Below are 14375 nucleotides of genomic sequence, written 5' to 3'. Positions count from 1 at the left end.
CTCACAAGACTGTTAATTACAAAAACTACTGGATCATAATTGAAAATCGAGCCTTACCTCGATTTTACACCAAAACCCAAAAATCTCAGAAACGAGATTCCAATCCGTAGAAATTGTAGAGAATCTTTCCATGATCCTCGTGATAACTTCAGATTCCCGATTCCATTAACGATCGACGAATAAATCTAGAAAGAGAGAGAGTAGGGAGAGTTTTAGAGAGAGAGAGAGAGAGAGAGAGAGAGAGAGAGAGAGATATGTTTGAAGTTTCTTAGTGAGGAAGCAATGAAATTTGATATTTATAGCCCTTTGAACCGGGCAACTTTGTTGACGAAATGGTGTTCTCATCGACGAATCTTCCACTGCCTTTGTTGACGAATCGATGGCCTCGTCAATGAATTTGGGATCTCCGATTTTTCCGGGACTCCTCGGCTTCTCCTCGTCGACAAGTCTCTGAATTTTGTTGATAAGAAGAACAAAGGCTTCGTCGATGAAATCTGGTTTCGTCAATGAGGCTTGCTCTTTTACCAAAATGTCCCTCTCTTTAAAGTATTCAAGTCCACTCATCACGGTTCGGGTTCTTACACGGCCCGTATGCCAATAAATCATATACATTGCTCGGCCCGTGTGCTAGCAAATTATATCAAAATCTCGGCCTGTACACCAATTTTTCATTATAAAAATTAATATCTTTATCATATTCCCAGAAAACAGTATTTCATATTATTTTCAACTCATGCCACACGAAACAGGTTTTTCGTATACATAACATCATTTTCAGTAGTATTTCCCAAATATAAAACATATATACATATATTTATTTTCCTGAAACCAGATGCTGTAATAACATACATATATTTTTATAAAATAACTAGCTTAGTTTATCCCTTTACTTGATTCTTGAAAAGCCCCAAAGAAAATCTGTCCTGCACCCGCAGGGTTCCCCGTTCAATACCCTAAAAATGATATTTCCCATAACTAAAGTTCAGTATTTCTACGCGTACTACGCTTTCTACAACTGTTAAACAGACAAATACTGAGTGGAAAGTCTTACCCTGAATTTGGGATAGTTTCCACCTCAGCCCCACCGACGATCCGCTCCGGCTAATTTGCATAAAACTTTCCCAAGAGCATCGAACCGGCAGAAAATTGGTCTGAGATCTTAAAGAGAATGGAGGAGGGGCGTAGAGGAGAGAGAAGGAGGAGTTTTTAAGCAGGTTTTTGGCTAAAAATGAAAATTTCCCCTACTTATACACTGGCCTTCGTCGACGAGCCGCGTCATCTCGTCGACGAGGTCATGAATAAGACTCGTTGACGAACTCTCTCTCCTAGTCGACGAAATTCAGAATCCCTCAAACCCTTGCTCGGTATTTTCTTGTCGATGAATATTGTCCTCGTCGACGAGCTCCTCTTATACCCTTGTCAACGAATCCCCTGTGTTCGTCGACGAGGAGCTGAAAAATTCCTCGAGTTATTACAGAGAATGTCACCAATGAACCAGTTGCAAAACAATCACAAGGAATAACATTAAGGAGATCTCAAAGAGAAAGGAGATAAGCTATTTCAGATTATTATTTTGTATATCTGCAAGAATTTGATTGTGATTTAGGGACAAGTAAAGATCCAATTTCATTTTCACAAGCTATTGAAAGTAGTGATTCTTAAAAGTGGATCAATGTTGTAAATGATGAGTTGAAATCAATGGAATAAAATGAAGCTTGGGATGCCATTGATTTGCTTAAAGGTTTTAAGATAGTCGGGTGTAAGTGAGTCTTTAAGACCAAACGCGACTGTAATGACAATATTGAATAACATAAAGGTAGACTTGTTGCAAAAGGTTTCACTCAAAAGGGAGGTGTTGATTACAAAGAGACGTTCTCTCCTGTATTGAATAAGGACTCTCTTAGGATCATAATGGCTCTTGTGGGCTATTTCGATTTGGAGTTATACCAAATGGACATGAAAACTGCTTTTCTGAATGGGAATTTAGATGAAGAGGTTTAGATGGATCAACCTGAAGGTTTCTTGATTAAAGGAAAGGAGCATATGGTATGCAAATTAAAGAAGTCAATTTATGGACTTAAACAAGCTTCCAGACAATGGTATCTTAAGTTTAATGATACCATCACGTACTTTGGATTTAAGGAAAATACCGTTGATCGGTGTATATATTTAAAGGTTAGTGGTAGCAAGTTTATTTTCTTGATTCTGTATGTTGACGATAGATTGCTTGCCAGTAATGATCTTGGTTCATTGAATGAAACCAAGAGATTTCTTTCTATGAACTTTGAAATGAAAGATATGGGTGAGGCAACTTATGTGATAGGAATTGAAATATTTCGTAATAGATCACATGAATTGTTAGGGTTGTCTTAGAAGGGATATATTGATAAAGTTCTTGAAAGATTTCATCTGGATGAATATGTGGCCACTCCTACTTCTATTTGTAAAGGGGACAAGTTCAGTGAAAAATATTGTCCACATAATGCATTAGAAAAGAAAAAATGGAAAATATTCCTTATGCATTTATTGTTGGAAGCTTCATGTATGCTCAAATTTGTACAAGATCGAGCATTAGTTTTGTAGTTGGAATGCTCGGGAGATACCAAAGTTATCCTAGAATGGAGCATTGGAAAGCTGCAAAGAAGGTTTTAAGATACATGAAGGGAACAAGACACTATATTCTCACATATTGAAGGTCTGATCAATTGGAGGTGGTTGGCAACTTCGACTCAGATTTTGTTGGTTGTGTTGATAGTCAAAAATCAACTTTTGGTTACTTGTTTCTATTAGTTGGAGGAGCAATATCATGGAAAAGCGCCAAACAGACTATCATAACAACATCTCTACTATGGAAGCTGAATTTGTTGTATGTTTTGAGACCACAGTTCATGATTTATGGTTGCGAAATTTTATCTCAGGATTTGGAATTGTCGACAGCATTGTCAGGCCACTAAGAATGTATTGTGATAATTCCGCAGCTATCTTTTTCTCCAAGAACAACAAATATTCTAATGGTGCTAAGCACATGAAACTCAAATATTTGACCGTTAAAGAGGAAGTTCAGAAATAAACAGTATTTATAGAACATATTAAGACTGAGCTCATGATTGTAGACCCTTTGACTAAAGGGTTAGCACTAAAGACATTTAAGAAACATGTTGATCGCATGGGCCTTTGTTGCAATTCCTGAGGTATGTTTGTGGATCTTTACGCTTTTTTTTTCTTTCTATAACATCTATAGAGATATCACTAATTGTGTTTCTGACATTTTTCTTGCTTACCATTAATTACGTAATTATGAAGATGAATTATTGATGATAGGAATCGTCTTTGACAAAGACATTATGGGGACAATACAGTTACAACCTATTATAGATTATAATTAAGTGATTTTTTAGCATTATAGTGCATGGAAGGGAAGATGTCACTTTATTGATATTTACCGCCATGACTCATGTTGGTAAATTATTTAATTATGATATTATTGTAATCTCACTAAAGTGCAAATAAGCTAATGTTATGCGCATATTATGTTTACCTTGTCAATCTAAATAAGTGTCGTTCATATGGGTCAAGTGGGAGAATGTTAAAATATGTCCTACATGAAAAGGTAATATGGACATTATTTGGACTTAATGAAATCAGGTGGTTATTGGCTTTGGAAAAGAGATGCACAGTTGCTTAAATAGTGGGAAATAATAGGGAAAGTTATTTTCCTATACTTAATTAATGAGAATTAATAGGGGAAGTTATTTTCCTATTTACCTACTTTTATGGGAAGTAGGATAACGGTTTATTTTAAAACGTAGGAATTGTCCTCTTTCTACCTACATTTTTATTTTTCATCGGATTTTCCCATAGGTTCTGGTGAAACAAAGAAAATGGGTTAAGTGAGAGAAATAATTTCTACAAACTTTTTTCAAGAAGAAGATTTCATTATGGCTGATTCTGGTATGTTTTATAAAACATTTTATTTCCGTATAAAAGATGATTATGTAATTTCTATGATAGTTGAAGATTTATATTTCAGGAAATTAAAGTTTTACATATATCCTTTCATGTCTTTGATAATTTGATAGTCTAATAGTTCGTGCACATGACGACCTAAAAAGTCACATTACATTTTTCATTTACTCATTTCAACAACATTCTATGCGTATTGTTTAGCTCTTGTGAAAGATTTCATACAATTTCACTAATCTTAGAAAAAGTACAAGAAGAAAGCCTTTGATTATCACTAAACAAAGACCATCCAAGTAGAAAGACCTTACTTGGTTGATTCGAAGTATGGTGTATTCAATTGCGTTAGTCATCAGAGTGGAATACTTGAACTTGATTCGACATAATAAAAATAAAGAAATTATAAAAATTTGATTAACCTTCTTGCATAGTGTTATAAACTTCACCGGAAGAGTCTCTAAGAAAAGGTATTAATTTTTTTTTAAAAAAAAAAAGAAAAAAAAAAAGATATTAAATTATTAATTAATTGGCCGCGTGTAAATCCCATGGGCTATTTAATTTAATTATCTTTATTTATTTAATTATTTATATTTAAAGTGTCTGTTTCTCTTTCTGTCGTCATCGAGCGAACAGCGTTACTTTCTTTGCAGTCTACTGCGCAAGGCAAGGTTGTCTTCTTCTGCTTCGCCCGGATCAGGAACTACACCCCAGGCGCACGTTAGCGCACCCTCCACCTTCAGAGATAAGAGGTCTCCGGAGTCGCGCGACCTTACCTTGCAGTTTCCAAGTCACCAACACTTGGACGTAATAGTCAGATCTTCAATCGTTGAATGCTATAAGGTAAGGAGCTTTGAGCATCGAATTTGATTCATTTCGGTGGCTGAAATCAGCTTATCTTCACTGATTTCGTTGATTTCCCACCCGTAAGTGCTTAATTGGGATTGAATTCTATGTGTTTTGCTCCAAACATTCTTTCCCCTTGTTCTATCTGTATGGCTTGAATCAAGCGTAAAGAGAGACAGGTTATGAATTTTGTTCTGTTTACAGAACCAGAAAATTTGAAATAACTCAGATTTTTTTCTTATTTTTAAAATCAGTTGATTGAGATTTTCTTGATTACTTTGGTTTATTTGATTGACTCGTCCTGACGTTTTCCAGTATAAGTTGATTCTAAATTTCTAATTCGCGCAAAGACTGGAGTTATTGCCAAACTTAAGTCAAAGGCGCAGAGTTCTTATTCATAAAATTAAAATTCCTCTTGCTTCTTTGTTGGTTTTTAATAAATTCAATCAGTGTTATTTGTTTTGTTCAAATAGGTTAATGACTTACTGGGATCTTAGTGGATATATTCTTGTAGTTTATACCGATCATCTTTTTAGGCGGAGTAAAACATAGGAACAGAACTAGAAGCTTGGAAAGATTGAATTAGGTTTACTTTGGATTGGCTGTTGTAAAACTTTACTTATTATGGGAGCAAGTGGACCATACATTAAATAATTATTAGTTCATGTCCTGATGATGACTTGCTCTAAATGTAATTGGTCTGTCCTGGTAACTGCTAGCAGTTTGATTCTGGAACTCTCCAAATTAAGGGATTTGGAGGGGAAGCTGGCTTATATTTGGCATGTGGGGACGCCTCCGTGAAGCTTCCTCAACTTACAAGCGAATGTCATCAAGAGATTATATGCATGTAGTTGATCCAAAGGAAAACTCAGGTAAGTCTAGTCGTTAATTGGGCCATTGCTAGTTTTATTCAGGTATATTTTTATGTTCTCCATGAGTCCGCACAGACTTTATTTTTGGACTTAAGATATTGAAGTATTTAAAACTTTCATTGCTAATATTGTGAAGATCCTGGCTTCTCAGTTGGTTGTATCTGACTCTTACTGTTAAAAACTAGACCTGAATCAATTTTAGAATATTGATTTGGTACAATTTTGCTGTTGCTTGTTTCCAGTGCTCTCATTAATTTGTTTAAATATTTTCTTTTGATGGATAAAACTGGAGGTAATAAATAAGGTAGGTGAATTGGAAAATATTGATTAGCATGCACATTTAGGGCATGTTTTTTAGTTGTGGAAAACAATTTTCATTTTTTCATTTCCAATTGTTCAAATAATTACAATTTTTTTTTCCATTTTCCAACATCTTTTAATTGTTTTCCAATTTCTCTATATAAATGTTGGAAAACTAGAAAGTTTAGTCCTTTGGAAAATTGGTAATGGAAAATGAAAACTATCCTTACCCTTACCTTTTTTTCAGAATTAAATAGGCCTTTAATTACTCCAATTGTGTGCATGATTCATGTGTAGTGAGTTTGAGTATCCTTCTTCAGTTGACGAGGTTGATAGGGTCCAAGCTTGGTGAATCATATAGAGCAGAGCTTGTAATAATGCTTGAGCTGAATGCTTCTTTGTGTTTTAGCTCTTTTACAGAACGATATGGGTCAAGAAACTACCAACCCTTCATGGAAGCACTCACTTCCCCATGTGCTTGTGGCAACCATATTCCCGTTCTTGTTTGGCTACCATCTTGGGTCTGTTTTTATCCTGAATTCACTATCTCTTGTAGCATTTTTTTCTCACTATGATTATTTATAATTTGGGAGGGAAGATAGTGGAATTATTGTTTACTTTGTTTGTTTTCTTGTTATACACAGAGTGGTTAATGAACCGCTTGAAAGTATTTCTTTTGATCTCGGTTTTAGTGGGAACACATTGGCAGAAGGTGAGATATGCTGTTGATTTAATATTTTTATTATTTGATCTACTCTAATTTATGTTTCTGGCATATTATCTCCATTTAACCTAAATCAGTTTTGTTGTCAAATGAAGGTTTGGTGGTGAGTACCTGTTTGGGTGGTGCCTTAATTGGGTCTCTACTTAGTGGTTGGATTGCAGATGGAATTGGGCGCCGAAGGGCTTTTCAATTGTGTGCTTTGCCTATGATTATTGGTGCTTCTGTGAGGTATGATGTGTGTTTTTGTGGGTGCATGTGTTTGTGTGTATTTGCTCCTCCTCCTCCTCCTCCTTTTTCCTTTCATAACACTCCATCATTTTTCTTGACAATCAATTACAGCCTGACCTTGAGGGAATTATCATGTAATTTACTTTTGTCCTGTTCAGTGTTATGAGAGGGTTGAACACTTTCATGCAGAACTACTTAATGAATAATGAAGATGGGAACATTTTTAGGCAGGAGAAACTACAAAGAAAAAGAAATATAGGTCTTTTAATCTTGAGGATTATTGTGTCAGTTCTTTCTATGGCCTAAGAAAGATGATACATTTTACAAAACCTAAGTAGTGGCAGGTTATATCCTCTAGGGAATCAGCTTAAGATATTATAAATAAATTTACTTAGAATATTTCAAATGGTTGGTGTTCTTTAAGTTCTGTTGATAGATCTTCTTTACATATTTTTATATATGTTTACTAGTCTTTGCATGTAATCATTTTATATTTGTTACTGCTCAAAGATCAGTACTCATATTTCTTATATTGTTTTCCTAGTCTAGATTTGCATGGATATTGAATTTAGTCTAAAAGATATTCGTACCTGCATTTTTCAGCGCAATAACAAATAATCTCGAGGGTATGCTTTTAGGGAGGTTACTAGTTGGGGCTGGGATGGGTATAGGTCCGACTGTTGCAGCCCTTTATGTGACAGAGGTATGAGAATTGTTATTGTCGTATCGTAGTATTTCTCGGTGTATAATATGGGGTATCTTTGCATTTTTAATTTTTTTTCATCTTTCTAAACAGGTTTCTCCTGCTTTTGTGAGGGGTACTTATGGAAGCTTCATTCAGATTGCAACTTGTCTTGGCCTTATGGCTGCTTTCTTTATTGGAATCCCTGTCAAGTCAATAGTTGGTTGGTAATAAACTGGACTCAAAATGCCTCCGATGATTGAAGCTAGTGTTATTATTTTGTATTTTATATCATTCCTTGTTATACTTGATATTATGCTTCAAATTTACTTATCTCAGTACTTGCATAGGTGGCGTATGTGTTTCTGGGTATCTACAATTCCAGCTGCAATACTTGCTCTTGCCATGTCTTTTTGTGCAGAGTCTCCACATTGGCTGTACAAGGTTTGCTATTCAGCGTCTTGGGATGATTCATATTTTATTGCTTGTTTCTCTACCTCGAAGTCCTCATTGACGTGGGTCTTAGAAAGATCATATCAGTGACATTTTGAAAATTATCAGAGCCTTGTACTGATATTAGCCACTCTTCATATATATATATATATATATTTGTCATTGGTCTATCACTTTTTCTTGATCTGCTTGTGAGTGAAAATCTTCCATTCTTAATGATGAAGATTTTTAAATCTCTCTTCCTTTGTTGGAAATCTCTGTCTGTCCATATTTCTCTCTCTCTCTCTCTCTCTCACACACACACACACACACACACACAGAGCATTTTATTCTTAAGATCCATTGTGCTTGCCAAATGACCCCAATGCATCTTTTACCCTTCCTTGAAATTTTGATTGATTGGTGGAACCTTGTTCTGGTCAACCAATAGTTTTTCCATCTTGATCTGAACATTTTGTTTTACTTTCAATTTGCATGGTTAAAGTGCACATATCATCTAAGAGGAGGTTCTTGAACAGATCTTCATCTTGAATTGCTGATTAAATTTGTGCAATTAATACTCAGCTTTTGCAGCATTCTGCTACTCTAGTTACAAAGCTAGTATGCTTTCATGTTCTGCTTTAACAAGTATTAGTATGGTGTTCAAACTGCCCCAGATTCTCCATGTTATTTATTTCTTAATGATTTGTTCATAACCTTGTTTAGTTGATCTGTTTCTGCTTTTATTGTTTTTATCTAAATAAAAATCCTTCTCAATCTTCTAAATAAATGTATCGACTCCTTATGTGTGTTTGATGCATGTTCACACATTCTTACTCGTTCACAGACAGGCAGATGCAGCCAAGTGTTTTGTAATTTTTATCAATAAAATTCGTTGTGTTCAATTAGTATAAAAATGCAAAATGTGTGTATCAATTTTCAACTAGAAAGAAATAGCTGAACCTTTTCCTTTGTAAAAAAAAATGTTCTTCAAATATACTTACCTGAGTCAATGTTTTAAAAGGCGAGCGTGTAAAGTGAGGCATTTTTAACCCTTAAGAGGCGAGGCATAAGCCTTATGGCATTTGGGTGTACGCCTTTTGAGAAATTTACTTTTAGATAAAAATATATAAATAAATTACATGTATTTTAAAAATAAAGGAAAAATTAAAAAAAAATCACAAATATGGTGTAAAAAAGACAAATATAATTTGCAAATTACTTGTTGGCCATTTAAAATTTGCTGACTTGAATTCGTTACAAAAATCACGACAAGAGGTTGCTATAACATTACAAAGTTCAAATTCAAATTATTCTTAATATCTAAGATACACAACTCTCAATTATTTTGGAAAGGTTGAGGTGCAAGAGTTTTAGAAATCAACTCATATTATGGCATCCTTTTATATAAATATGGAGTTAAAATTTTCCGGCTAAATTTTAGTTGAGAATCACACACCCAAAATGTGTATGCTTCAATGTATAAATGCATAAGCCTCAGCATGTGATGTGTTAGCCTTTTTGGGATTTGATATTTTTAAATCAAGGCATTTTAGGCATGTCCTGCCTTGGAGCTCAGGGTGTGCCTTGATTGAGCATTTTAAAACATTGACCTGAGTGGTGTATGGGATCATAATCTTAAAACAATATCAACAACCTTGTGTTGAAGGCGAGCGCTAATTTGTTTCTGTGTGATTACAGCAAGGAAGAAGTGCTGAAGCTGAAGTTGAATTTGAGAAGCTCATAGGAGGATGGTATGTCAAATCTGCAATGGCAGAATTATACAAGTCGGACCGAGGGGATGATGCAGATACTGTAAAGCTTTCAGAATTGTTTTATGGTCGTCATTTCAGAGGTAAGTATGATATTTTTCTGGTATACTTCTTGAGCTTTGTGAGTTCAGTTTTTCTCTATTTTGCAGTTACTGGCCACATTTACTGCCAGTCTGCCGCATCTTCTTCACCTCCTTGCCCCTTTTCTCTCCCAAATATTTTTTGTTATTCACTCATTCCTTTTGCAGTTGTTTTTATTGGGTCAACCCTATTTGCTTTACAACAGCTATCTGGTATAAATGCTGTTTTTTATTTCTCATCAACTGTCTTTAAAAGTGCGGGAGTATCATCAGAACTTGCAAATGTTTTTGTGGGACTTGCAAACCTAGCTGGTATGTTTTTCTCTTTAATAGTTACTTGATATGTTGGAATATCATGTACTGTTTCTCAAATTTTAATTATTATTCTCCAGGCTCTGTAACTGCGATGCTTTTAATGGATAAAGTTGGAAGGAGGATGCTTCTTCTTTGGAGCTTCTTTGGCATGGTAATTGCAATAACACATCATGTACTCATGCAGATGAAAAATTTTAGTTGTCATTGGGCATTTTTTAAGAAAAAGAGTTGTCATCAGGCATTTAGGTTCATGCTATACATTTTGCATGCTTTAAAATGCTTGAAAATGAGGTTGGCAAAAACTCTGAAAACCATCTGCTCTGGTGCTCAAGTGCAAGATGTTAAACTTTTATTGACTTAAACTTATATCTCACATATGAAAGAAACAAATTGATTTTTCGCAGAAGTAATTTCCTGGAAAAAATCTGGTTACACAAGATTATTTCACTTTGTATTATGCAATACTTAGTAGTTTATCATAAATATTATTGTCAACAGAATTGATAATAAAATGCTTCCTTAGTTTATTTTGCAATGAAATGTTGATCTTAAGTGTCTGGCTTTTGCATTTAATCCATCCAGGCCGTTTCAATGGTCCTTCAAGTCACTGCTGCAAGTTCCTATGTATTACATCCTGGAGCTTTGTACCTATCTGTTGGAGGCATGCTCTTGTGAGTATTCGTTCGCTTGCAGAGTTATTTCAGATGACTTCTAAGTTTCTGATAGATGCATGTGAAAAATAAAAGAAACATTGTTTTAATCATTGTATACTTCTAGCTTTGTTGCATGTTGATAATGAAGCTGTGGCTTACATTCTATCTAAACTGACTAGGTGAAATATTGTTGAGGCTATGACATCTCTAGCATGGTATCAGAGCCGTGATTGCAAGGAGGTCCTAAGTTCTAGTCTTATAGTCTGAGTTTATTGTATGGTTGTTAAAACTTATCTTATTACCCCTGGTGAGTGGTATTCATTGTTTGTTTATCTCCCTACGTGCAATCAGGCTGCATAGGCAGAGGAGTGTTGAGGTCAATATAAATTGTTGGCTGCCAACCTAACAGCTTAAGCATTTAGTAAAGTGGTTGCTTCAACGATGTAAAATTCTTGTTTAATTGCCATGGTGTATCTTTATTTATGGAGATTAGATGGCAGAACATATTGGAAGGTGTCTTAAAAAACACTGTTTGAAGCCCTGGAATATGGGTCGAATACGTCTTTGATGTTTTCTAACATCTATCTGGCATTCCAACGTCACTTGCCTGGCTGAATGAATTGGGTATCTGTGAAAATGTAAATTGTATTTTGACCTTGACTTAGTAGCATTTCTGCATTTAGGCTATACCAATCTGTTTGTTTATGGCCAACTATGGTGGGTTCAGAATCATGTGGTACACAATTACGATTTTGGCTGGGGATGGAGGATTACATGCATGATGCAATAACAAAAAATACATTCCAACTACTTGGTGGTTGGAATTCTATTTATCCACTCAAATCCATCTGGGGTAACTTTAATTTTATGGAAGGGATAGCAAAATGAAATGGAAAATATTGATCCATGCTGATGAACTCAAATGGTTCGTGAAGGCTTAGTAGTTGCTTCTCTTTGAGCTTTATCTAGTAATTTTGCGAATATGGTCTCTATACAGGTTTGTCTTGACGTTTGCTCTGGGAGCTGGTCCAGTTCCAGGTCTGCTGCTCCCTGAAATTTTCCCCAATCGGATTAGAGCTAAAGCCATGGCAGTCTGTATGTCAGTGCATTGGGTAATATTCTCGTGCATGTGTTTGTTTTGTTATTTTCATTTGTCTCTCCCTTGTTGAGCATGGGAGTTGTTTTGGTGGCTTGGTAATATTCCCTTCTGTTTGCTATTGGTGTTCTTCAGGTGTTGAACTTTTTTGTGGGGTTGCTATTCTTGCGTTTGCTGCAGCAACTTGGACCGATGCCATTGTACTCTTTCTTTGCTACCTTTTGTTTGATGGCAGTAGTTTTTGTCAAGAGAAATGTGATTGAAACCAAGGGGAAATCCCTCCAAGAAATAGAGATAGCACTTCTCCCGCAAGAATAGAGGTACACACACACACACATATTATATAATTCAGATTATCCTTTCCTGTGAAAAATTCAATACTGGGATTCTTAAATGGCTGAAAAAAGTTGGAAGCTCTGGATAGGATTACTTATGTTGAACAACTGAAATCCATGCCCTAAAAATCTCAAATTCAAGACATGATGTTCTTTTATGGTACATTAACATGCAGGAAGATTATGGAACCTTGTGTGAAGCAGGCTGCATTTTAAGCAGAATATAGCTTTGTCACCGAAGTTCTGCCGTCAAGACAGGTGCTTTATTTGGAGAATATATAGTAGGCACAGATGCATACGTGTAACCAAGGGGGTGTTCGGTGTTCACCCACCGAGTTCCATGAGTTAGGGCTTCGCAAAATCATGAGGTACCCAATCAGAGTGGCTGATGCTTCGCGCACTGGTGCATTTCTGTTTGGGCTTTTTTACATGTGTATGAAATGTTAAAGAGTGCATTTGTGCGTATTTTATAGAATGTTGCATTTGTCATAATCATTAATATAAGCTTTTCAGACTGATCATAGTCTCTGGCAGTCTGTCGTGCATGGTATTTTGGGCTCTTTTCCTGCACCCAGAAATTCCATGACATCTATTCTTCCATTAGCATTTGGCATTGCTTTAAAATCACGTGGAATACTGATAAATTGCCATGAGAAATCCCATTTTGTGCTTAAAACTCCACGTTCAGCTTCATGCTTCTTTGAATGAGAGAAAAAATGTTCTTGGTTGCCCAGTTCTTTGAAATCCATTACAGTTAGTCGAAACCAGCCCAGCCAAGATCAGGTGAAGCCCAAGCTCTTTGATAATCTCGAAGATGATCAGAAGTTCTTGTTTCCTTGCATGCAAAGCTAGCCAAATAAAGGGGCAGATCTTCCTTGGAATTGGGAGGTGCCAAATTGTTTACATACACCCGCATCGTTAACAATAATGAAATTGAATTTTTGAATTTATTACTTTATTTTTTTTATTTTATTTCTAACCTGTTCTTCTACAAACCAAACATAATGTATTGAAGCTCAACAGCCTAGGACAATCTGGAAAATGAGTATTAGATCCCAAAACGTACAGGGAGAAAACATATCAGCAACCTTCAGATCTTTGCCCTAGGAGTGCATGGTTGTCAGCGTTTCACATAAAAGCCTTGTGCTCATGACAGTTTATTTGGTATTGTTTCGGTTTTTGCTTCTATACAATAAAAAAAAATAGATTATGAAAATATGTTTATTTATGCTATTAATATTTTAATTTTAGAGTCAGTTTTTCAGTTATTTAAGAAAAAAATTTTAAACTTAGATTTAGTAGTTTTACCAATCTGTCGTCAAAATATTTTAATGTCTGGAGTTAACTTTTTTGGATTAAATAATTCATTTTATACATGATTTTTCATTAAAATAAAAGTGACCATTTGAATTAAATATAATTAAAATAAAAATGGCCATTTAATTTCAAAAAAATTTAAAAATAATAAAAGTCATTTGCAAATATATATATATATATATATATAATTTTTTAATTTCATGTACAATAAGATTGTTCTTTATTTAAAGTGAATTTTGAAATATAATAATTAAATAAAATTATTATATTAATTTATGTATTTTTAATTTTTATTATTATGTACTTTTATTAGTTTAATCATATTTTTAAATTGTTATTTGACTCAAGGACAAAATTGGACATTTTATTAATAAATTTTTTAATTTATTCTAATTTTACAAATATCAATCAAATAAATTATTGATTTTTGTAACTTTTAGTTTTTATTTTCATAATTTTTGACAAGAATACCACATGACCCTTAAATTGTCCTTCCAAACCTAATTTTTCATGGCCTACCTAAAACCCTAATGTCTCCTTTGTTTGCAATTTGCTAGCTAGAAAATATGAATGAATTTGTTTTTGTCTTTTTTGAACATTTAATGAAAATGTCACAAATAAAACATTTATGGTAACTCAATGTTATTTTACATGCCATTAACTTTTGATCCTTTTTTTTTTAAATTCAAAGATATTTCAATAAAATTTCATTTTTAACAATATGAGATTGAAAAAATAAATAAGAAACATAATTTCCTTTTTTATT

General features: G+C 34.4%; 1 protein-coding gene across 9 annotated transcripts; it reads left to right on the top strand.

Annotated features, from left to right (window-relative positions):
• The first annotated feature begins 4574 nt into the window (after positions 1 to 4574).
• On the top strand, positions 4575 to 12808 carry LOC131158828 (probable plastidic glucose transporter 2). 9 transcript variants are annotated; one of them, XM_058113734.1, is made up of 15 exons: positions 4575 to 4800; positions 5526 to 5675; positions 6385 to 6496; positions 6620 to 6687; positions 6795 to 6927; positions 7531 to 7630; positions 7724 to 7836; positions 7960 to 8053; positions 9743 to 9896; positions 10062 to 10205; positions 10286 to 10359; positions 10791 to 10879; positions 11859 to 11973; positions 12093 to 12277; positions 12469 to 12808. In XM_058113734.1, exons 2-14 carry the CDS (start codon positions 5585 to 5587, stop codon positions 12273 to 12275), a joined length of 1470 nt encoding a protein of 489 aa, XP_057969717.1. In that variant the 5' UTR covers positions 4575 to 4800; positions 5526 to 5584; the 3' UTR covers positions 12276 to 12277; positions 12469 to 12808. The 9 variants fall into 9 exon arrangements, with proteins under 9 accessions (XP_057969717.1, XP_057969714.1, XP_057969718.1 ...); XM_058113735.1 differs by having other exon boundaries at positions 4581 to 4800; positions 5523 to 5675; XM_058113733.1 differs by having other exon boundaries at positions 4590 to 4800; positions 5553 to 5675.
• Positions 12809 to 14375: the final 1567 nt, after the last annotated feature.

This window comes from Malania oleifera, chromosome 6 (genome assembly GCF_029873635.1).
Source record: "Malania oleifera isolate guangnan ecotype guangnan chromosome 6, ASM2987363v1, whole genome shotgun sequence".
In the NCBI taxonomy this organism is placed as follows: domain Eukaryota; kingdom Viridiplantae; phylum Streptophyta; class Magnoliopsida; order Santalales; family Ximeniaceae; genus Malania; species Malania oleifera.
Note: the sequence above shows the minus strand (reverse complement) of the source record. Positions and strands in the feature narration are given on the sequence as shown.